The sequence below is a fragment of the Primulina eburnea genome, unplaced genomic scaffold (genome assembly GCF_022965805.1).
Source record: "Primulina eburnea isolate SZY01 unplaced genomic scaffold, ASM2296580v1 ctg884_ERROPOS889272+, whole genome shotgun sequence".
In the NCBI taxonomy this organism is placed as follows: Eukaryota; Viridiplantae; Streptophyta; class Magnoliopsida; order Lamiales; family Gesneriaceae; genus Primulina; species Primulina eburnea.
Window position 1 is genome coordinate 38,206 of NW_027331648.1, and position 22,882 is coordinate 61,087.

The 22,882-nt window shown below is 37.8% G+C and overlaps 1 protein-coding gene across 1 annotated transcript; it reads right to left on the bottom strand.

The window, feature by feature from the left end:
* Positions 1-697: 697 nt before the first annotated feature.
* On the bottom strand, positions 698-2,374 carry LOC140822532 (heterodimeric geranylgeranyl pyrophosphate synthase small subunit, chloroplastic-like). Its single transcript, XM_073183304.1, has 2 exons — positions 1,991-2,374; positions 698-1,593 (listed from the first exon to the last, which is right to left on the bottom strand). Exons 1-2 carry the CDS (start codon positions 2,321-2,323, stop codon positions 940-942), a joined length of 987 nt encoding a protein of 328 aa, XP_073039405.1. The 5' UTR covers positions 2,324-2,374; the 3' UTR covers positions 698-939.
* Between the last annotated feature and the right edge of the window lie 20,508 nt (positions 2,375-22,882).

Consider the following 22,882-nt stretch of genomic DNA (forward strand, 5'->3'; position numbering starts at 1 on the left):
TGAGACCGTCTCACGAATCTTAATCTGTGAGACGGATCAAGCCTACCCATATCCACAATAAAAATAATACTCTTAACATAAAAAGTAATACTTTTTCATGGATGACCCAAATAAGAGATCCGTCTCACAAATACGACCCGTGAGACCGTCTCATACAAGTTTTTACCTTTTAAAAATAAACATAAGAATCACCTTGTTAGTTTGATAAAAGATTTGTAAAAATACAATAAAATGATTTTTAAAAAACCATTATCCCAGGATATATTATATAAAACTTTTCATATTTATCTCAAAATAAGCATTCAAGTTTTCTCCATGATGGTATCTCTATTGGCTGCACCAATAGTGGCAGCCAGCCAAGATGGGTGGCACTGTAGTTTTAAAATCTCATATAATTTATATAATGTTTCCGGTCCACGGAAAAGATATCTTCAGTTTTTAATTTTGCACTCCAGTTTTGGCTCTGGCATGAAACCAAGAATTTGAGAGAGTAAGATGAGAGGAAGAGTATGAGGTAATAGAATTCAAGGGGTCATGAAACCTAATTACCCTACAAAATCTCCGTTAAGTTTCATCTTTTTTTGGGTCAAGCCTATGAGAAGATTCTCGAGATGCCCACCATTATTTTTTCATTAACAAAAGCTGGACATGACACCCCATCGCAGGATTTCTATAAACTGAAAATGACACAAATAACTACAGCAAGCACAATAGTTAAGCAGATTCGGAATCATACAAGTTAAAAATGTATGATTCATCTTTCAATAACGTTGTACTTTCGCCTCTTGGGGAGGAAAAACTGCTCTGATACAATTCTTTTCTGATGGTATACCAAAGTCATAGACAAAAGAGAACCCAGACATACAGATGGTGGGTGCCTATCGTCATCCTATATAATGGCATAGTGAACTACGTTGGTCATCTATCTGTAGCTCTCACTTACATGCTAAAACCTCTATCGGCAGCATAATCTACAAAACTGTATAATGGCATAACTCTCTCACCATATTTTTCGAATCCCTCCAATGCCCTTTTAGCCTGAGACTTCAGATCCTCGGCCACTTCTATCGCCTTCTCAACACCGTATGCAGATACATAACTTTTATCTTTCCTTTTATTCTTGCTACTCTTAATCTCCATCCCTGATTTTGTTTCCAGAATATCATCAACCACCTGATACAAAATACCTACAGCCTGGCCATATTGTCTCAGATGCTGAATCTCATCATCCGATGCACCAGCTAAAAGGCCTCCACACACTGCTGAGCACTGACCCATCTCACCAAACTTCTTTTCTTGGACAAAGTCAACTGCATTTGGTCCACCCTCGAGGTCTACAAACTGACCAGCAGCCATGCCAGTGGACCCAACCGCTCTTGCAATCTCGGCAATTACCCGAATGAGGCGAGCCTCAGGGATGAGATCAGTTGGGGTGTGTGAAACAATGTGGCGGAAACCAAGAGGGAACAATGCATCCCCAGCTAGTATTGCCATGTCAACTCCAAATTTCGTATGACTAGAGGGTTGGCCTCTTCGAGATGGGTCATCATCCATACATGGCAAATCATCGTGGATAAGCGAAGCAGCATGAACCTAATTTATAAAGGCAGGCAAACAATAATGCACAAGAGATACAAGAACAATCAACTAAGTTGATTGATGAATTGAACAATTTGAGACCTCAAAGGAAACGTATTCATGCCCGATCACATCTACCTGATGCAACGAGACCATTTCTTTCGCTACGCGCAATACAACAGCTGAATAACAAAAACTGAACGCCTAAATAAATAGTTTCAACTATCTACGAAACATTTCCCTATCTATAATCAACTCCAATTCATTCGTTGCATGACGGTGAAAATTATACGAAAAGTTTTTGTAATACAGATGGTAAAAAATGGAATTGACATGAACACAGTCCACAAAGAACTAATGCTAACTCCTAATTCTGAGAAGGAAAAAAACAAAGGAAGATTAGAAATCTAACCATTTCAAGAGCACAGGCAGTGGGGAAGGCGGCTTGGCGATTACCACCAAAAATCTCACAGGCGGCGACACACATGACCGGCGGCGCTCTTTTGGCGCCTCTAGCCAGAACCGAGTATCGCATGGCTTCATAGATCTGCTGCGGGTACTGCACAGGAATGGCCTCATCGAGTTTCTGGTCGATCTCCTTAATCAGAGACGTCCAGTAGGTTTTGAGATCAAATTGAGCAGAAACTGAAGAGGAGCCGCACCGGATTGCGCGGCGGATGATCGGAGAAGCCGTCTTCGGGAAGGAAACCTGTGGAGATGGTGTGATCACTGTAGGGAACACCATAGTTGAGGCGTAATTGGAACAAATCGGCAAATTTTTCCTCACTGGGGCAAATTTCAATGACAACCAAGCAAAAGATTACATGAGCTACGTGGCACCTTTTGGTTGGATAGATGAAGGCCAGTGTTTCGGACCTAAAACGACCTAAAATATGGAAATTGATGTTTATACTTCTATATTATATTATATTATATTTTATTAAGTTTGAAATAATTAAAATAACTAAATTTGATATCATGATCTGTTTTCATAATTATATATATTAATAAAATGTTACAATTTTAATCCAAGTTTTGTGTAGTTTAGTTGATATAGTAATTGTTTTTTGGGGTTTAGGTTTATAGGTTCAACTCTTACCGAAGTCAAATTTTTATTCTTTTATTTTTCAATTTTTTTATTTTATATATCAAAATTAAAGTGTAGTCATTCACTATTTCTTATAATTATATTTTGATCTTCATTAAGATATAAATCAAATGAATTATAAAAAATATTATACAAGCACGCAACACGTGTGTCGGTGTACTAGTTTACATTATTAGTACTTGATTTAGTCCTAATTTAATTTAAACGGTGTCTCTATACAGTCACACACACATATTTGAAAAACATGTTGAATGAATATATATTTTTAAATAATTAAAAAAAATACAAATTATTTATAAAATTATTTTTGTATATTTAAATAGTATCGGTAATACATTATTCTTAATCATGATCAATATTATATAAAATGAAATAAAATTTCAAATAATAAAAATTTAATTTCCAACCGATTTGTTAATAGTAATTCTATATTATCAATTATAAAAAAAACTATTTTTGTATGGTTTAAGCTCAAGCGAATATTATATCGATGATAAAAAGTAAATCAGATTCAAAAGGAAATTTAATAAAATCTCGCCATTGCAAAATATTTGAAATATAGCGAACGATGTGTAATGACCGAGATTTAATGACTGTAATCAGACGTTGATTAACTGTCAGAATTGTTATTAGCAAATATCACAGGAGCCAAATAAGACATGAGAGGTGAAGCCGGACGACGGTACATTATAAGCTAAGATGTAGGACAGAACATCTGGCGCCCGAGCGGTAGAAAGAACCGCCCGAGCGCCAATGCACCATATTTATAAAGTTTGGGCAGAACGTATGGCGCCCGAGCGGTAAAGAATTACCGCCCGAGCGCCAATGGATAATAAGCGTGGTCCCGGACAGAAGGCTTCGCGCCCGAGCGGTACTTTCTTACCGCCCGAGCGCGAGGCATGCGAAACAAGAATTTGACATTTGGCCTCTTGCATGCAACGTGTGTGTGTGTGTGTATATATATATATATATATATATATATATATATATATATATATATATTTATGTATGTATATATACAAGCCATTTTCCTCAAAATTGAAGAAAGGGCCGAGGAAGATTCACGAAAATCCTTACGCTTTTTTATTTCAATCCGTCCGTCAGATTTTGAATCGGAGTACAGTATCGAGTTCCTATCAATGTAGGCTATAACTGGACGTAAGTTTTGCTACGTTTTGACATGTTTTGAAATTAGATTATTGTCAGAATTGAATAGGATTCATATATGATGTTCTTATCATGTTAGACATCATAAAATTGAGGTCAGATTGAGAAACAGATTGATTATGTAATTGTTATGATTTTCGGAGTCGATTTGATTGAGAATTGATATCAGATTTATGTCATCATTGAGACTATGATTCCTACTGATACTGAGTACGAATTCTGGTATTATATCTGTGATGTTTGAATTGACGGGGTTATCGAGACTGTATTGTTATGTCGTCGAAACATCAGTTGATTGATATTGATCAGATCCGGTATTGATTTAGATTGCATCTTGATTCGATATTGATCAGAGTATATTTCGATTTGAATATTAATCAGAACAGATATTGAATTGAGTTGTGTATTGATATTATACCTATTCAATTGTCCTTATCAGATTGGGAATGGACCGAGATAGAGTCGGGACTTCTTCTTCTTCTTCTTCTTCTTCTGAGCGAGAAGATAAAGGTATAAATTAATGTTGAGTTGGGATTGCACAACTCGAGTGAGGTTTGACTCGAGTTTCCCTAAATCACATACTTTACTTTATTGCATTGATATTGGCATTGAGTTGATTGATGTACTTGTTCTCTTGAATTATAGAAACAGGTATGAGATGAATAATCTTGTGACAGAAGTGCCTGATAGTGGTGGTATCGCCACGGGCACATTGCACGATGTCTCAAGATAGGATATTAGTAATAGAGCTATAGTCCATGACGGTTAGGTCAGGACACCGGATGCTTGGTTATATCGAGTAAATAGAATTGGAATTTCTTCTATTACGGAATTCGATATAGGAACACCATATTTGGTTATATCGAGTAATAGGATCAGAGTTCCTTCTATTACGGAATTCGATATAGGAACACCACATTTGGAAACCAGGATCCCTAGGCTAGGATTGAGTCTAGTCTAAAACGTAGAGTCACGAGTTTGAGTGACAGTTATATCGATTGGTATTGATGGATGTTGAATGATGTTCCTGATATTGGTACATGCTTAGAATAGAAGTTATTCTTGATATCGAATTATGTTCCGGATTAGGGTACATGTTTAGAATATGACTTATTCTTGTTATTTATTCATGTCATGATTTTGATATAAGATATGATTTTCGGTTATATGCTTTTATATTGTTTATATGATTGCACGTATACATGATTTATACTGGGATATTTATATCTCACCGGAGTTATCCGGCTGTTGTCTTGTTTGTATGTGTGCATGGCAACAGGTGGGCTAGGATCAGGGTCGAGAAGAGCACGAGGCTGGACTAGATAGCGTGGAGTTCCGGGCTTTGAAGCAACTTAGGATTCAGCACTGACTTGTAGATGAACCTAGTCAGATTATTGTAGATCATACAATAGTTGTATGTGATGTTTAATATGTAATTTGAATTTAATTACATTATGTTTCCGCTGTGTAATTTTAAAAAAAATTTAGACCATGTTCATTATAAATTGATTAATTAGTCCCAATAACGATTAAGAACTGGATTAGCTTCCGGGTCCCCACACCATGAAATTTTAAAAGAACCAATACTTTATTGCTAAAATTGAGTTAAGAGAATTTTGGGGAAAATTGATTCTAAATTACTATAAATTAGACTTTTGTGATAAAATAAATTTGGACTCTGATTCGCATCAAAAATCATTTTGTGTTTAATATTTTGTGGAATGAAGTGATTTAAATGGGTCTCGAACTCAAAAATTGTCGGAGAAGGAAATGAGATTTAAGTATATATCAAACTCAAGACTTTTCCCAAATTAAAGTTTAAACAAACTCTTGGACAAATTAGTAAGTCTCTTGTGAATCAATCTTACATATATTTATTCGTGAGATATCAGTGAGACGTGTCAATCATTCTAGTAACGCCTGAAAACTTCAGTACGCGTAGACCGCATACATGCAAATGATTTAAATTACTTATTCACTTCATTTAATTGATTTTAAATGCTCAAATGATACATAGTATATGATTGGAGATCTAATTGCATGATTTCGTGAAAACTACCTGAATACTCGAAAATAGGCTGTGGAAAGGGGACCAGAGACGATCGAGATAAAATATTTTTCGATAAATATTTTTGAGGCTTAGTTATATGATTATACATGACTAAAATTTTCTAAAAATGTTGGAGCCCAAATTATTTTACGAGACGAGGTCGATTTTATCTGAAAACTCGGTTTTGGGCAAACGAGGGACTTTTAAATCAACCAAAGTATTATTTTTGAAAACTAATTTTTATAAATTTTTATTTTTCAATTAAATAGGTGTTATTGAGCCTAATTTACCTAAAATTAGTAGGCCCAAATGCTCCTAAACACATGCCCAAAACCTGAGCCCATTAACATGCAAATTTCAAAACCTATAAAATAGAAACCTAGAGTTTTTCTTGAGCCATAGCAGCCGAAACTTCACACACAACACACACCTAAAATTTTCGAAAATTAGGAAAAGAGAATCAAGGAATTTTCGTCGTCTATTCGTCTCTCTTCGCAACCCACGCCAACGATAGCGTATTCGAGCGTTTTAAAAATGCAAAGGCACGTTTTAAACTCTTTTGACGCAACATTCAAATCATAATATGCATGTTTTTACTTATTTTAGCATGAAAAATATTTGAATATGAATAGCTTAACGTTTTGATAATTATTGTCAAAGTTTGATAATTTCACGTTTGTTTGAAAAACTTTATGAATTCTAAGGACACGCTGCCAGTAGGACGTGTTAAAGGCTAGGAAAAAGGGGTCGTAAAGGGGCAACACAGAGGCTGTAAATAGAGATTGGATTAGGAAAGAACGTGCCTAGGGCTTTCTCCATGGATTTCCTTGAGTTGGGGGTCGGCTAGGGGAGAGGCTCGCATGCGGCTCGGCAGGGGCTTGGGCAAAGGTCATGCTGGACGTGGTTCAGTGTTAGGGAAAGTCCTAGAATGGCTAGGACTCATGGACAACAGGTAGGGAAGAGTCCACAAGTGCAAGGACTCTTCCCATGCACGAGTTTGGACGGATTCTGAAGGAGTGGTGCACGGCTCTATTAGGGCAGTCTAGGCTGGTCCAGTAGGGTCTAGGGAAGATGGCTTGGGGTCGAGGATTGGTCTGGTGTAGCCGTGGTCCTTGGTGGCTCGGTGGGAGAAGGGCTGCGACCGTAGTTGTAAAAAGCGCAAGCGAGCGAGTGGAGCAAGGCTAGGCGATGTCGATGTGCTTCAAGAGAATCTGAAGCGCATCAGGTGGAGAAAGCCCATGCTTCAGTTTTCTTCACTTCTGTTTGTTGGGCAAGCGTTTGTGTGCTTCAAAGAAGCAGCCGACTTTATATTTTTTAAGACATCCCAAGTCCAGGTTTAGCCAAGTTCAAAATCCAATTTTAAGTCCAGCCCAATTATATAATTAAAATCTCTAAGTACAATGTTCTTAGCCACTGCGAATCTTCTTTGCCTCTGCCTAAGTCCAGTGGTCTACATCTACGTTGTGTGTGAAGTCTAGTTGGGGGCAATAGAAATGTAAAAGCTTGTCTGAAATCTCCTGAGCATGTTAAAGAAGAAATTAAAGAGTTCATGCAAAAAAAAGAGTGATTTGAAGAATCAAATGGATGATATTCCTCATTTAGATGATATTGTTGATTTGTAAGAAGAAGAAGAAAATGATGATGATGATATCAAACTAAAATGAAAGGCAAACGACCAATATTTGGTTAAAAAATCCCTCCTACAGTGCAGGGTAAAAAAGTGTAAACAAGCAGGGCCTATTGATCTTTTTATTTGTGAAAGATATAGAAGAAATTTTCAGACAAAGACGTGTGAAAAATAAAGGCCAGTATGATGAAAATAAGATGAAATTAAGAGAAAATTCGGTTCAGAAATTTTCTACGTGGATGTATGATGCCGAATTCCTTTTAATGCTATTAAATATAATTCTTCGCAACCCTGTGTTGATGCCATTGGGACTTTTGGAGTGAAAATGAAACCTCCATCATATCATGAAGTAAGAGTTAATTATTTGAAGAATAATTTGGAAAATATGAACCTACTTCTCAAATCCCACGAAGAAGATCATGCTAGGTATGATTGTACAATCATGGCAGATGGGTGGATGGATAAAAAAAGTAGAACTCTTATAATTTTTTTGGTAAATGGTCCTAAAGGAAGCATATTTGTTGAATCGGTGGATGCTTCAAGTTATTCTCACACAACTGATAAGATGTATGAGTTACTTTGTAAATTTGTGAATCTAATTGGAGAACAGAATGTGGTTCAAGTTGTAACAGATAATGCAAGCTGCAATGTTATAGCATGTAATATTTTAAATTAAAAATTGAATTAAAAATCTAATTTTTCAATTTTTAAAGTAAATTTACTTAATTTTTTCAGGTCTTCTTTTGGAAAACAATTTTCACACTTGTATTGGACTCCATGTGTAGCTCATTGCTTAGATTTGATGCTTGAGTAAATATTCAAAATTCCTAACCTCAGAAATTTATATGAACGGACATTGATGGTAAGTTGTTGTGGGGACCCGGGCTCTATTCTTTTCTTTGGGATTAAATGGATCTTCTAAAAAAATGTGGGTCAAATTTTCGCTTTTCAACATTAATTCTAATGTCTGTAAACAAGCATAAGTTCTTTATTTATTTTACAAACATACAAACATGTCTTGTTCTACTACATCAATCCAACTAGTGTTTAATACAATACCAAATACAATTAGTCCAAATCTACTAAAAACCACTAGTCCTCTGCTGCGCCCGAAGTCACCACGCTATCACGATCTCATCTCTGTCTCGACCCAGATCCTGCCCCACCTGTTGTTATGCACACATACAGACATAACAACATCCGGAAACTCCGGTGAGAACAAATCCCAGTATAAACATGTATACATGCATATAATCAATCTAAAATATGAAACATGCCATTATGAATGACAATCATATAAACATGTAATGCGAATCAAACCATGTCTGGACTCGACTCGACTAGAACTCTAGGGATCCCGGTGTGAATAAGACGATCTATCACCTACCCTCCCAATCGGGGTGACGGTACGTCTTATTCCTAGACTTCGGCCTAATCTGTATCCACATCTACAATAGGAGACTGATCTTCCCCTACGCTGTGATACACCGAACATCTAGAAGTTTGACTGTTCTGTCAAGACTCCCTATCTTAAATGCAATGATTAACAATCTGTAAACAATGCATAATCAATTCAAAAGATTTGAATACAAATTCTATAAACAAATCACAATCATAATTTAAGATAAACAATAAATCTAGTATGTGATTTTGGTTGGGAAACTCAAATGTGATCTCATTTGATTTGTATCTCCCCAAACAAAACATGCATTATACCTTTCGTTGTTGTATAATCGTCGTCGTAGTTGAAGTCTCGATCTTGAGATTACCAATATAAATCTGAAATGGTATAACCAATGTGCATTCTATAAATCTTCTACTCAATGAAACACATTTATAATCTACCACAATTCTTGATCCCCTTCCTATTACATCTCAATATAAATCCACGGCATAACAGTGTATTTCTCCGATACCGATAACTCAATAACATCTTGATCAATCCAAATCAACTCATAGTCTCCTCAGAATATACCTACATATTCTGAAATCTATATAATTTCCCATAATACATGCTGAAAATCGAAACCCACCCATACAACATTCAAAAATCAATTCGATTGCAGTTCTATAATGCTTAACATATTAAGAACACATAATAATCATTATATCCAATTTTCCCCAATAATTAAACTTTAAATCATGCTGAAATGAGAAGAAACTCACATCCCCTTGTAGCTCTTGATACAAGGAACACAAATCTATGCTTATATTGAGGTTTGGATGAATATCTCTTACACAATTTCAAGCCTAGCACAAGAAACTTGAAGGAATTCCAACCTTGTTCTCGGTTCCCAGCTGCTGAAAATGGAAGAGAATGAATCAGCAACCCATCTATATATATACCCTGCCATGTGTCATTACAAGAAACAAGAGTGGCTTTCTCGCATGCAGCACCGCGGGTGCGCTCCTGTTTCGGCAACCCTAGCATTTTCACAAAATATCGACCGCGGGTGCGGTCTCTGCAAGACTGCGGGTGCGGTCTTGTCACCGCGGGTGCAGTCTTCCTACACCGCGGGAGCGGTGATGCTACGAATAAAATGTGCCAACTTTCTGTCCATGCACCGCGGGTGCGGTCTGGGTTGCACCGCGGGTGCGGTATGGCTTCGGCTTTTCTTGCTAAAATCCATAATTGCATGACCGCGGGTGCATTCCTGTTTTGAGCGCGGGTGCAGTATTGCAAAACCCTAATTCTCATGTCTTTTCTCCTTTCTGTGCACGTCATGCATTCTCTTATCTTCCCGAGTATCATATTAATGAAAACTAATAATCTCGAGCCTTACATTTCTCCCCCTCTAAGAAATGATTTCGTCCCCGAAATCGCAGGTAATTATCAAACATACATGATAAGTAATATAATCAATACTGAGATTTACTTACATCATGTAAATAATTCGGGATGTTTCTGGCGCATATCTGCTTCTGTTTCCCAAGTCGCTTCTTCTATGCCATGACGACTCCATTGGACTTTCACTAATGGAATAGTCTTCGTCCGGAGCTTCTTTTCTTTCCGATCCAGAATTTGTATCGGTTGCTCAATATAGCTCAAGGTCTGATCAAGCTCAGCTTCGTCAGGCTGAATGACATGAGAAATATCTGGTATATACTTACGCAACATTGACACATGAAAGACATCATGTATCCCGGATAACGAAGGAGGAAGAGCAAGTCGATAGGCTCGGTCGCCAATCTTCTCTAAGATCTCGTAAGGACCGACATATCTAGGAGACAACTTCCCACGCTTACCAAATCTGACTACGCCTCTGAATGGGGAAATCTTTAGAAATACTCGGTCTCCTTGTTCGAATACCAACGGTCTACGTCTGACATTGGCGTATTTGGCTTGCCTATCTTGTGCCGTCTTCATTCTATTCTGAATGACTTTCACCTTCTCAGTCATGTCACGAATCATATCTGGCCCAAGTTCTGGTACTTCTGAGACGTCATCCCTGTACAGCGGAGATCTGCACTTCTTGCCATATAAAGCTTCAAACGGTGCCATCTCAATGCTTGTCTGATAGCTATTATTGTAAGAAAATTCGCAAAGAGGTAGAGAATCTTGCCAACTAGTGCCAAAATCTAGTACTACGGCTCTCAACATATCCTCTAACGTCTGGATAGTCCGCTCTGACTGTCCGTTGGTTTGAGGATGATAAGCAGTACTCAGGTGTAATGTCGTACCTAAGGCCTGCTGTAAAATGTGCCAGAAGTGTGAAGTGAATCGTGGATCACGATCTGATACGATAGACTTCGGCACACCATGTAATCTGACTACCTCTCGGACATATATCTCCGCCATCTGATCATGTCGATACTTCATTTTGTACGGAATGAAGCAAGCGGATTTGGTCAGTCTGTCAATAATGACCCAAATCGCATCACAGCATCGGGAAGATCGGGGTAACTTTGTCACGAAATCCATGGAAATGTGGTCAGGAATAGACGAACTCTGAAGTAGACCTCCGGGCTTCTTCCTCTCGGCCTTCACATGTTGGCAATTTAAGCATTTTGACACAAATTCGGCGATATCTGACTTCATCTTCTTCCACCAGAACTGTGTCTTCAAGTCGTTGTACATCTTTCGGCCACCAGGGTGAATGCTAAACCTACTACAGTGTGCTTCCGATAAAATCTGATGTCTCAAATCTGAAACATCTGGCACAACAAGACGGTTATTCACATATAGTACATTATCACGTACCTGATATTCTGACAAATGCCCTGATTTAACCATCTGAATCGATTTTTGCACATTCTGATCCGTTCTTTGTGCTTCTTTAATCCTCCAAATCAAATCAGGTTCAACATGAATGGAAGCAAGTCGTAGTGGCCTACTATCTGTATTGAATTCTAATCCAGACAAACAGCAGTTTTCAACTAACTTTGTAACACCTATCGTCGATAAGGATAAAGAACAAACCTTTCGACTCAAGGCGTCCGCTGCTGCATTTGACTTCCCTAGATAGTATTTGATCTCGCAATCAAAGTCTTTCAGTAGATCAAGCCATCTACGCTGTCGCATATTCAGTTCTGATTGAGAAAATAGATACTTCAGGCTTTTGTGATCGGAGTAAATCTCAAATTTCTCGCCGTAGAGATAGTGACGACAGATCTTTAATGCAAATACGATAGCCGCCAATTCAAGATCGTGAATGGGGTATCGAACTTCATGTGGCTTCAATTGTCACGAGGCGTATGCGATCACATGACCTTGCTGCATAAGAACACATCCCAAACCTCTGTGAGAGGCATCACAATATACAACGAAATTACCCGTACCTGAAGGTATGGTCAGTACTGGAGCACTAGTCAGCTTCTTCTTCAATTCCACGAAGCTAGACTCACAATCCTCAGACCATATAAATGGCGCATTCTTTTGTGTCAATTGGGTTATTGGTTTTGCAATACTGGAGAAATCTTTGATAAATCTTCTATAGTATCCTGCTAGACCCATGAAACTGCGTATTTCTGGCACAGAAGTCGGTCTTGGCCAGCTGATCACAGCTTCCACTTTACTTGGATCTACAGCAATACCATCTCCAGATATGATATGTCCCAAAAAGACAACTCTATTCAACCAAAACTCGCACTTTGACAATTTAGCATACAATCTCTCATTCCTCAATGTCTGCAATACGATTCTTAGATGTTCTGCATGCTCATTTCTGTTCTTTGAATACACCAGAATGTCATCAATAAAGACAATCACAAAATCATCTAAATAACTCTGAAAGATTCGGTTCATCAAGCTCATAAATACCGCTGGAGCATTTGTTAAACCAAAAGGCATGACAATAAATTCGTAATGTCCATACCTGGTTCGAAATGCTGTCTTCGGTATGTCTACATCTCGAACTCTAAGCTGATGATATCCGGATCGCAAATCGATCTTAGAATAAACAGAGGATCCTTGTAATTGATCAAATAGATCGTCGATGCGCGGCAATGGATATTTATTCTTTACGGTCGCTTTGTTCAATTGCCGATAATCTATACACAATCGCATCGATCCATCTTTCTTTCGCACAAACAGCACTGGTGCGCCCCAAGGAGATACACTAGGTCGGATATATCCCTTGGCTAGCAAATCTTCTAGTTGTGCTTTCCGTTCTTTCAGTTCAACAGGCGCCATCCTATACGGAGCTCGGGATATAGGAACAGTACCTGGCATAATATCTATGCTAAAATCTACCTCTCGAGCTGGAGGTAACCCTGGGATTTCATTTGGGAACACATCCACAAACTCCCGTACTACTGGAAAATCTGCCAATGCCGGGCTCGATTTCTGTACATCTACTGCATACACAAGGAACCCATCTGCTCCTTTCTATAACAACTTATTCATAGTCAAAGCCGAAATCAAGGGAATCCGAGATTTGGAACCCTTACCGTAGAACTTCCACTCTTCTGCCATTTCTGGTCTGAATCTGACAATCTTGTGGAAACAATCCACGGTGGCTCTGTACTTTGTTAACATGTCAATCCCAACAATACAATCAAAATCATCTAACCCAAGTACTATGCAATCTAGATTAATTTCATGACCCTCAAATTGAAAGATGCAATGCCTAACCGTAGTCACAGCTATCAAACCACTTCCCAACGGAGAAGTAATAGACACTACATCCAACAAAGACTCAACAGGCAGAGAATGCAACAATGCAAATCGTTCTGAGATAAATGTATGCGATGCACTCGTATCTATCAGTATATAAGCAAGATAACCGCAAAGAGAACAGTTACCTGCTATGACATCATCTGGGGCATCCTGTGCTTGCTCCTCTGTCAATGCAAACACCTGAGCCTGTTGTCGAGGAGGTTGGCTCACGGTCTGGCTACCTCTGGCTCTGGGCTGCGTCTGTGTCTGTGGTGGCTGGAAGGAATGGACCGATGATGCTTGTCTTTCCAGCTGAGGTACTGAACCAGATGCTCTTCCACTTTGCATTTGCTGTAGACCTTTCTGTGGACAGACTTTGGCAAAGTGACCTGGTTGTCTTCAAAAATTACATCGGTCCGTGACTCCTTGGCACTGTTCAGTCGCATGTCTACCTCCACAAGAATTGCAGTAGACACCTGTATATCTTGTACTCTGATCAAAACCACTCTGTCTGGATCCACTGGAGCTCGACGAACTGCTCCCAGGTCTTTTGAACTGCTTCCCTTTTGCTTTCAACTGATCCTTCCGCCCGCTGCTACTACCACCGGTATCGAATCTAGAAGGAGGTTGTACTGAAGGTAGTGGTGGTCTCGGACTCGGAGCAACATACGGAGCATTCCGTTGCCTAAGAAATCTTGCTTCTGCTCCTTTGGCACGGTTTAATGCCTCAGCGAAATTGTTGGGTCTTCGAGTATTTACCAATGTAAAGATATCGGGATTTAAGCCGTTTATAAACTGATCTGCCACGGCCTCATCACTACCTGAAACATGAGGTGCAAAGCGAAGCAAGGAAGAAAATTTAGCGACATACTCTTCGATGTTCAATTGCCCTTGCCTCAAGTTTGCAAACTCAGCGCCTTTATCTTTACGGTAGGATATAGGAAAGAATCGCTGATAAAACTCTGTCTTGAACGCTTTCCATGTAATCTCCGTGCCACGCTGTTCCAATGCTCTTTTGATGTTCAACCACCAATTCTTAGCCACGTCTTGCAGTTGATGGCCAATAAGTTTCACTCTTTTCTCATCGCTGTATTCTAGAGACTCGAACAACATCTCAATAGCCTCCAACCAGCTTTCACATTCGATGGCGTTCTCTGTACCTTTTAAGGTAGGTGGTCTGAAGGACTGGAATCGTTTTAACAGAGTCTCCATGGGTGTAGCTGTAACGTCCATTGGATCCCCGGATGTGCTACCCTGCTCTGGTGCTATGGGTCGCGAAGGTACGGCTGCTCTTCGAGGAGGCATGTATCTGATATTCAAACAAATTAGTGTACAAACTATACAACTGTATCAACCCTCCTCTGATCATTTACCTCTGATCCAGAATCGGCTCTGATTCAGTCTTTACTACTACATGCTGTAATACAAGTCAGATAACAGTACAACATGCAATAAGGAAAGCAATAAATCATGCTAGCACATCATAAAGCAAGGAAGAAGACTCGATCTACCCCGCTCCTTCTATCTTATCTCACTCTAAAGGATCTATGGCTCTGATACCACCTGTTGTGGGGACCCGGGCTCTATTCTTTTCTTTGGGATTAAATGGATCTTCTAAAAAAATGTGGGTCAAATTTTCGCTTTTCAACATTAATTCTAATGTCTGTAAACAAGCATAAGTTCTTTATTTATTTTACAAACATACAAACATGTCTTGTTCTACTACATCAATCCAACTAGTGTTTAATACAATACCAAATACAATTAGTCCAAATCTACTAAAAACCACTAGTCCTCTGCTGTGCCCGAAGTCACCACGCTATCACGATCTCATCTCTGTCTCGACCCAGATCCTGCCCCACCTGTTGTTATGCACACATACAGACATAACAACAGCCGGAAACTCCAGTGAGAACAAATCCCAGTATAAGCATGTATACATGCATATAATCAATCTAAAATATGAAACATGCCATTATGAATGACAATCATATAAACATGTAATGCGAATCAAACCATGTCTGGACTCGACTCGACTAGAACTCTAGGGATCCCGGTGTGAATAAGACGATCTATCACCTACCCTCCCAATCGGGGTGACGGTACGTCTTATTCCTAGATTTCGGCCTAATTTGTATCCACATCTACAATAGGAGACTGATCTTCCCCTACGCTGTGATACACCGAACATCTAGAAGTTTGACTGTTCTGTCAAGACTCCCTATCTTAAATGCAATGATTAACAATCTGTAAACAATGCATAATCAATTCAAAAGATTTGAATACAAATTCTATAAACAAATCACAATCATAATTTAAGATAAACAATAAATCTAGTATGTGATTTTGGTTGAGAAACTCAAATGTGATCTCATTTGAGTTGTATCTCCCCAAACAAAACATGCATTATACCTTTCGTTGTTGTATAATCGTCGTCGTAGTTGAAGTCTCGATCTTGAGATTACCAATATAAATCTGAAATGGTATAACCAATGTGCATTCTATAAATCTTCTACTCAATGAAACACATTTATAGTCTACCACAATTCTTGATACCCTTCCTATTACATCTCAATATAAATCGACGGCATAACAGTGTATTTCTCCGATACCGATAACTCAATAACATCTTGATCAATCCAAATCAACTCATAGTCTCCTCAGAATATACCTACATATTCTGAAATCTATATAATTTCCCATAATACATGCTGAAAATCGAAACCCACTCATACAACATTCAAAAATCAATTCGATTGTAGTTCTATAATGCTTAACATATTAAGAACACATGATAATCATTATATCCAATTTTCCCCAATACTTAAACTTTAAATCATGCTGAAATGAGAAGAAACTCACATCCCCTTGTAGCTCTTGATACAAGGAACACAAATCTATGCTTATATTGAGGTTTGGATGAATATCTCTTACACAATTTCACGCCTAGCACAAGAAACTTGAAGGAATTCCAACCTTGTTCTCGGTTCCCAGCTGCTGAAAATGGAAGAGAATGAATCAGCAACCCATCTATATATATACCCTGCCATGTGTCATTACAAGAAACAAGAGTGGCTTTCTCGCATGCAGCACCGCGGGTGCGCTCCTGTTTCGGCAACCCTAGCATTTTCACAAAATATCGAGTGCGGGTGCGGTCTCTGCAAGACCGCGGGTGCAGTCTTCCTACACCGCGGGAGCGGTGATGCTACGAATAAAATGTGCCAACTTTCTGTCCATGCACCGCGGGTGCGGTATGGCTTCGGCTTTTCTTGCTAAAATCCATAATTGCATGACCGCGGGTGCACTCCAGTTTTGAGCGCGGGTGCAGTCTTGCAAAACCCTAATTCTCATGTCTTTTCTCCTTTCCGTGCACGTCATGCATTCTCTTATCTTCCCGAGTATCATATTAATGAAAACTAATAATCTCGAGCCTTACAGTTGTTATATTTACAATAGACCACAATTGTCGAGCATGATGAGGTAGTTTACTGGACAGAGAGACATTGTAAGAACTGCAAAGACTCGTTTCACTTTTGACTTTAAAGAGGTTTTAAGTTCAACAAGCAAATCTGAGAAAGATGTTTAAATCTGAAAAGTGGGCAAAAAGTTGATATCTAGAGAGGCGGCTGGAAAACGTGTTGCATAAGTGATATCGATGCATTCCTTTTGGAAAACTACATTTTATGCATTAAAAGTTGGTGTCCCATTGCATAAAGTATTGCGGCTAGTAGACGGTGAAAAAATGTCCCCAATGGGTTACATCTATGAGGCAATGGACATAGCCAAAGAAGCTATTGCTGCATCATTAATAATAATGAAGAGAAATATGGTGGTATTTTTGAAATCACCGACAAAATATGGAACGTTCAACTCCATCATCCTTTGAATGCGGCTGGATATTCTTAAATCTTGAGTTTTTTTTACTCAAATCGTGACATAGAAAATGATGAAGAAGTGTTGGAGGGTCTGTACAAATGCATAGCTAAATTGGTGTGAGGTGAATATTTACAAGATAAGATTATAAATCAATTGGGTAAATACAAAAAAGCAGAAGGACTTTTTGGTTTACCAATGACTATTAGACAAAGAGCTCCAAAATCACCAGGTAAATAATATTTAGTGCAATATTAATTTAGTTCTCAAACATTACTTATAGTATAGATACGAACTTTGGATGATAAGAAATTTAATCTTATATTTTTTTTTGTGTTTCAACTTTCAAGCTGATTGGTGGTCTTCTTATGGTGCATTAACACCTGAATTAAAAACATTTGCAATGAAGATTTTGTAACACACATGCTCTTCTTTAGGTTGTGAACGTAATTAGAGTGTATTTGAACATGTAAGTTAGAAATTTTTTTACATATTAAATTTATATTATGGAATATGAACCTAACTTCTTACTTTCTATTTTTTTTGGTAGATACATTCTAAAAAAAGAAATATGTTGTCTCAACAACGATTGAATGATTTGGTATATATCAAATACAACAGAGCGTTGAGGCGAACATATGCCATGCGAGATAAGATTGATCATATTTCTTTGTCAGAAATAGATGATAGTAACGCATGGTTGTTGGGAAAGTTGGATGATAGTGATAAAGAGAATGATGATAACGATTTGGTCTTTGAAGATGATGATTTGCGTTGGAGTGATGTAGCACAAGCGGTTGGGGTTGGTGAAATTGCATGTGACTTTCGATCTCGAAATGCATCTACTTCAAAAGGAGTGTCATCTTCCACTTCAGCAAAAAGAAAGTAATCTTCAGCTCGAACTAGTCTTGTGGACGAAGAAGAGATCAACATAGATGATGAAACTGAAGAAGAAGAAGAAGAAGAAGAAGAAGATACCGATGGATACAAATCAAGTGATGGGGTTGATGACGTAGATTTGGAAGATGAAGATGACGATTATAATGACATTTGATATTTCATCTATCACATTTTCAAATACTTTTTTATTTTATTTTGAACTTTTTTATAATATTTTTGTTTATTGTGATTTTTTCCGTAAAGCGGGACGTAGATTTGGAAGATGAAGATGATGATTATAATGACATTTGATATTTTATCTATCACATTTTCAAAGAATTTTTATTTTATTTTTATTTTTTTATAATGTTTATTGTGCTTTTTACCGTAAAATGTGCGCTTTGCTTTGCGCTTGAAGCCTCAAGAAACTTGAGCGCTTTTTTTCGCCTCTCGCTTTTGACAACTATGGCCGTGACCTACGGGATCTAAGGAAAGAAACACATAGTTTTTCTTGTGGCTAGGGGCTGATGCGCTGGGCTAGACTAGGTCTGGATGTAAAGAGCGTTTTTTAAATGGAATTTTAAATGAGGAAGCATATGTAAGTCAACCAAATGGATTTTAATATCCACATCACATGAACCATGGCTATAAGCTGAAGAAAGCTCTATATTGACTGAAACAGGCTCCCATGCATGGTATGGTAGGTTGGCTGATTATTTGATCGACTTGGGCTTTAAACGAGGTCAGGTTCATAAAACCATTTTTATTCAAAAATTGAAGCATGATATTTTTATTTGCCAAGTCTATGTAGATGACATTACCTTTGGTGCTTCATCACAAAAACTTGTTGATAACTTTGTTGAGTGCATGTCTTCACTATTTGAAATGAGCATGGTAAGAGAGTTGAATTTCTTCCTTGGGTTACAGGTAAAACAACTGCATTATGGTATATTTCTATGTCAATCCAAGTATGCTAAGAATCTGCTTAAAAAAATTTCAAATGATAATTCGAAGCATATGAAAACTCCCATGGGGTGGGGTCAAGTGAAAAACTGTCTGAAGATGATATTGTCGACGATGTGGACAACTCCATGTACTCAACATCATTGGTAGTCTTTTGTACTTAACTGCTACTCGTCCTGATATCATGTTCAGTGTGTGTCTGTGTGCTAGGTACCAAGAAAATCCAAAAACATCACACCTAAAAGCTGTGAAACGTATACTTAGATGCATTGCAAGTATACTAGAATTAGAGTTGTGGTACACACAAGAGACAAACACAAATTTGGTAGGTTTTTATGATACTGACTCGGCCGAAGACCTAGATGATAGGAATAGTACATCGGGCATGTGTTTTTACCTAGGGAATAATGTTGTGTCCTGGTATAGTAAGAAAAAAAATTGTGTGCCCTATCAACTGCTGAATCTGAATATGTGACAGCTGCTAGTTGCTGCTCACAACTTGTCTGGATGAATCAAATGATTGAGGATTATGGTTTCCATAATGACATCATGATTGTATATTGTGACAACTCCAGTTTTATGAACATTTCCAAGAATTCTGTTCAACACTCTCGAAAAAAACACATAGAAATAAGACATTACTTTATTCGAGAATTGGTTGAAAAATGCATAATTCGACTAGAATTTGTTAGGACTGAAAACCAGATGGCTAATATATTCACGAAACCTTTGGACTTTGAGAAATTTTTCAATCTTCAAAAGTCTTTTAGCATGTGCATACATTAATCATGTATCCGTGTTGTCCTTGGTGTTGCCAACACCAGTGACAACACCTTTCATGAAAGTCCATTTTTAGGATGCTAGGCATATTGCATAATCATAATCATCCTATTTTATTATGTTATGCATACTAATTATGGTAATCTCCTAAGTGCAGACCCTGACTGAGTACAATCCTCCAATCAAGTTGTGTAAGTGCTTTATACTCAATCTCAATCATCAAACAAATAAGGAATTTCAATAACCTCTTGAACATGTCCAATGCGAAAGAGGTGAATTGAGGAACTTGAGGTTTTTGGTGAAAAATAGAAAGATGGAAAAATTAAAATTATAAGATTAGAAGAAAATAGAAAAAGCTACCTAGATGAGTCCTTTGAAGACCATTCTTCTAGTGTGTGAGCTACCACTTCTAAATCAAAATAAAGATGGAAAAAGCTACCTAGAAGAGTTTTTGAAGATCATTATTCTAGTGTGGGAGCTACATGTCTAAGCCAAAACATTTTTATGGAAGGATTGCCTCATAACCACTGGTGTTGACTGTGGTGTTACCAACACCAAGTGTGATAGGATCGATTAACGTATCAAGAGTGTTTAGAAGGGGGGGTTGAATAAACACTCACAATGAAAACTGATCTTTTCGAATTTTGAGTTCAGTTTGGTGACAAACTGATTCTCGGAATCTTGTTGATCAATGACAATCAGTTAAACTAAAGTAGTTGCGGAAAGTAACTGACTGAAAGATAGAATACAAGACTGAAATAAAATACACAAGGATTGTTTCTGGATGTTCGGAGATTTCAATTACTCCTACGTCACCCCTTCTATCTCAAGGATAGGAATTCCACTAAAAGACTTTGAACGAATACAAGATTTGTACTGACCCACTTCAGTTTGGACTTATCACTGCCAAAAGCTGAAACTCTTAGTATTACAAAATGTTCTCAGTGTGTAACTGATCTTAGAACTATCGAATTTAATGATTATTACAAAGTGCTAGTGAGCTCAAATTGTAGCCTTGACTGCTACGAATAAACCAAGTAAGAGTAAGCTGAGATTTTAGCAGAGTAACATCAATCTTTGAATAGAATGATCTCCTTATTCTTCAGTTGTTCTTCTGTCATATTGATAAGCTTCCCTTCTAACTGTAACTTGAGATATATTTGAATCTTTGTATCCATTGATTGCCACTTCGTTATTCCTTGGTAATTGTTTGCTTCATTTATTGTAATGCGGCGTCTTAATTGCTTTAGCCAAAATGCGTTGTTCTAAGCTGTATTGATTGAAGTGCGGCGTTTCATATTCAGTTGTAGTCTTCTATGTCTCTTTGTCGGATGAATGTTCTTTCCCGAGACATGTTTAGTTGAAGGGTCGGCTGAATGTATTATTTGTCGGTTGACGTGTTCCAGATTTGCTGGTGAGGAGAATAACTGAATTGTGTTTCAGTTGCTTAGATTAGTTTACTAGATTCAGTTGTTGAGTTCAGTTTACTCGATCAGTTGCTGAGTTCAATTTACTCGATCAGTTGGTTTGTATTTTCAGTTGGTTCATATTTTGTCAAACGCCGGAATTTAGTTTCCAACAATTTCCCCCTTTATGGTGTTTGACAAAAATAAGTAAATAATAACTGAACATCTGAACTCATTGTAGATAAAATAAGAGATTGATCAACTGAATAATGGAAACTCATTGTAGATAAAATAAGAGATTGATCAACTGAATAATGGACTACACGAATCTGTAGAGATTTTTCTTCAACGAGAAGATTTCTTTTGTTGTTCTAGAATCTCTTTGATATCTTCCCCCTTTTTGACAAACAACTCCATCTGCAATGATAATTTCCGAACATCTGTTGATAGAAAGTTGACAGAGTTGGATATGTTTTCAATAGCAGAGGTTAAAGCAATTTGAAGTACATCTATCTTTCTTGATACGAGTGTCTCCACAACATCAACTCGTTTGCTGATAGAGTCTTGAGTCAATGAGAGACTCTTAACCAAACCTCTGTTCTTCTGAATTTCATCCACTGTTCGAGAGAGGGATGTTAGAGCATCTTGAATTGCCATCAGTTTATGAGAATTGAATGTTTCAGAATGTTCCAGTTTCAGAGAATGCTCTAATTGATTATGCTGAATCTTGTAGACTTGATTGATCATTTTATTCATATTATTCTGAATTTCCTGAATTTCTTCAAGAACTAAATCTAGATTTTGTGTAGATAAATGAACTGATTCATCTATTTGATAGTCCTCTGATATTCGTACTGGTTCATCAGTTGGAAGTTTTTCAGAAGAAATCAACGCCTCCATATTTTTAGCAATCTGTTGATTTGGTGATTGAGTAGGCACCACTGTTTGCTCGTTTAGTTTAGAAACAGCAGGCTGAACTGGTGCTTCTGTTGAGATAGGAACCTCTTGAGTGATTTGATCAGTTGAGTGATCAACTTATTCAGAAATGGATTCACTAATAATAGATTCTGTCACCACTGATTGAATAATTTCATCAATGTTGGAAAAATTCAAGTCGGCTTCAGAGTACAGCTGATGTTCCACAGCAGATGATTGTGGCACATCCTGAACTGTTTCATCAGTTGTATCAATAGTTTGTTCTGAGGGTGGCTCTTTCTACTGAGAGGAGGGTTCTTCTTTTTCTTCTTCAGAGGCTTCCTCAGGAAGAACTAACTCCTGATCCATTTCCCATGCCTTTATCTGAGCTGGCAAGCTAGTAAGATCTGTATCTAGCTGAGTGATCACAGCTCGATCA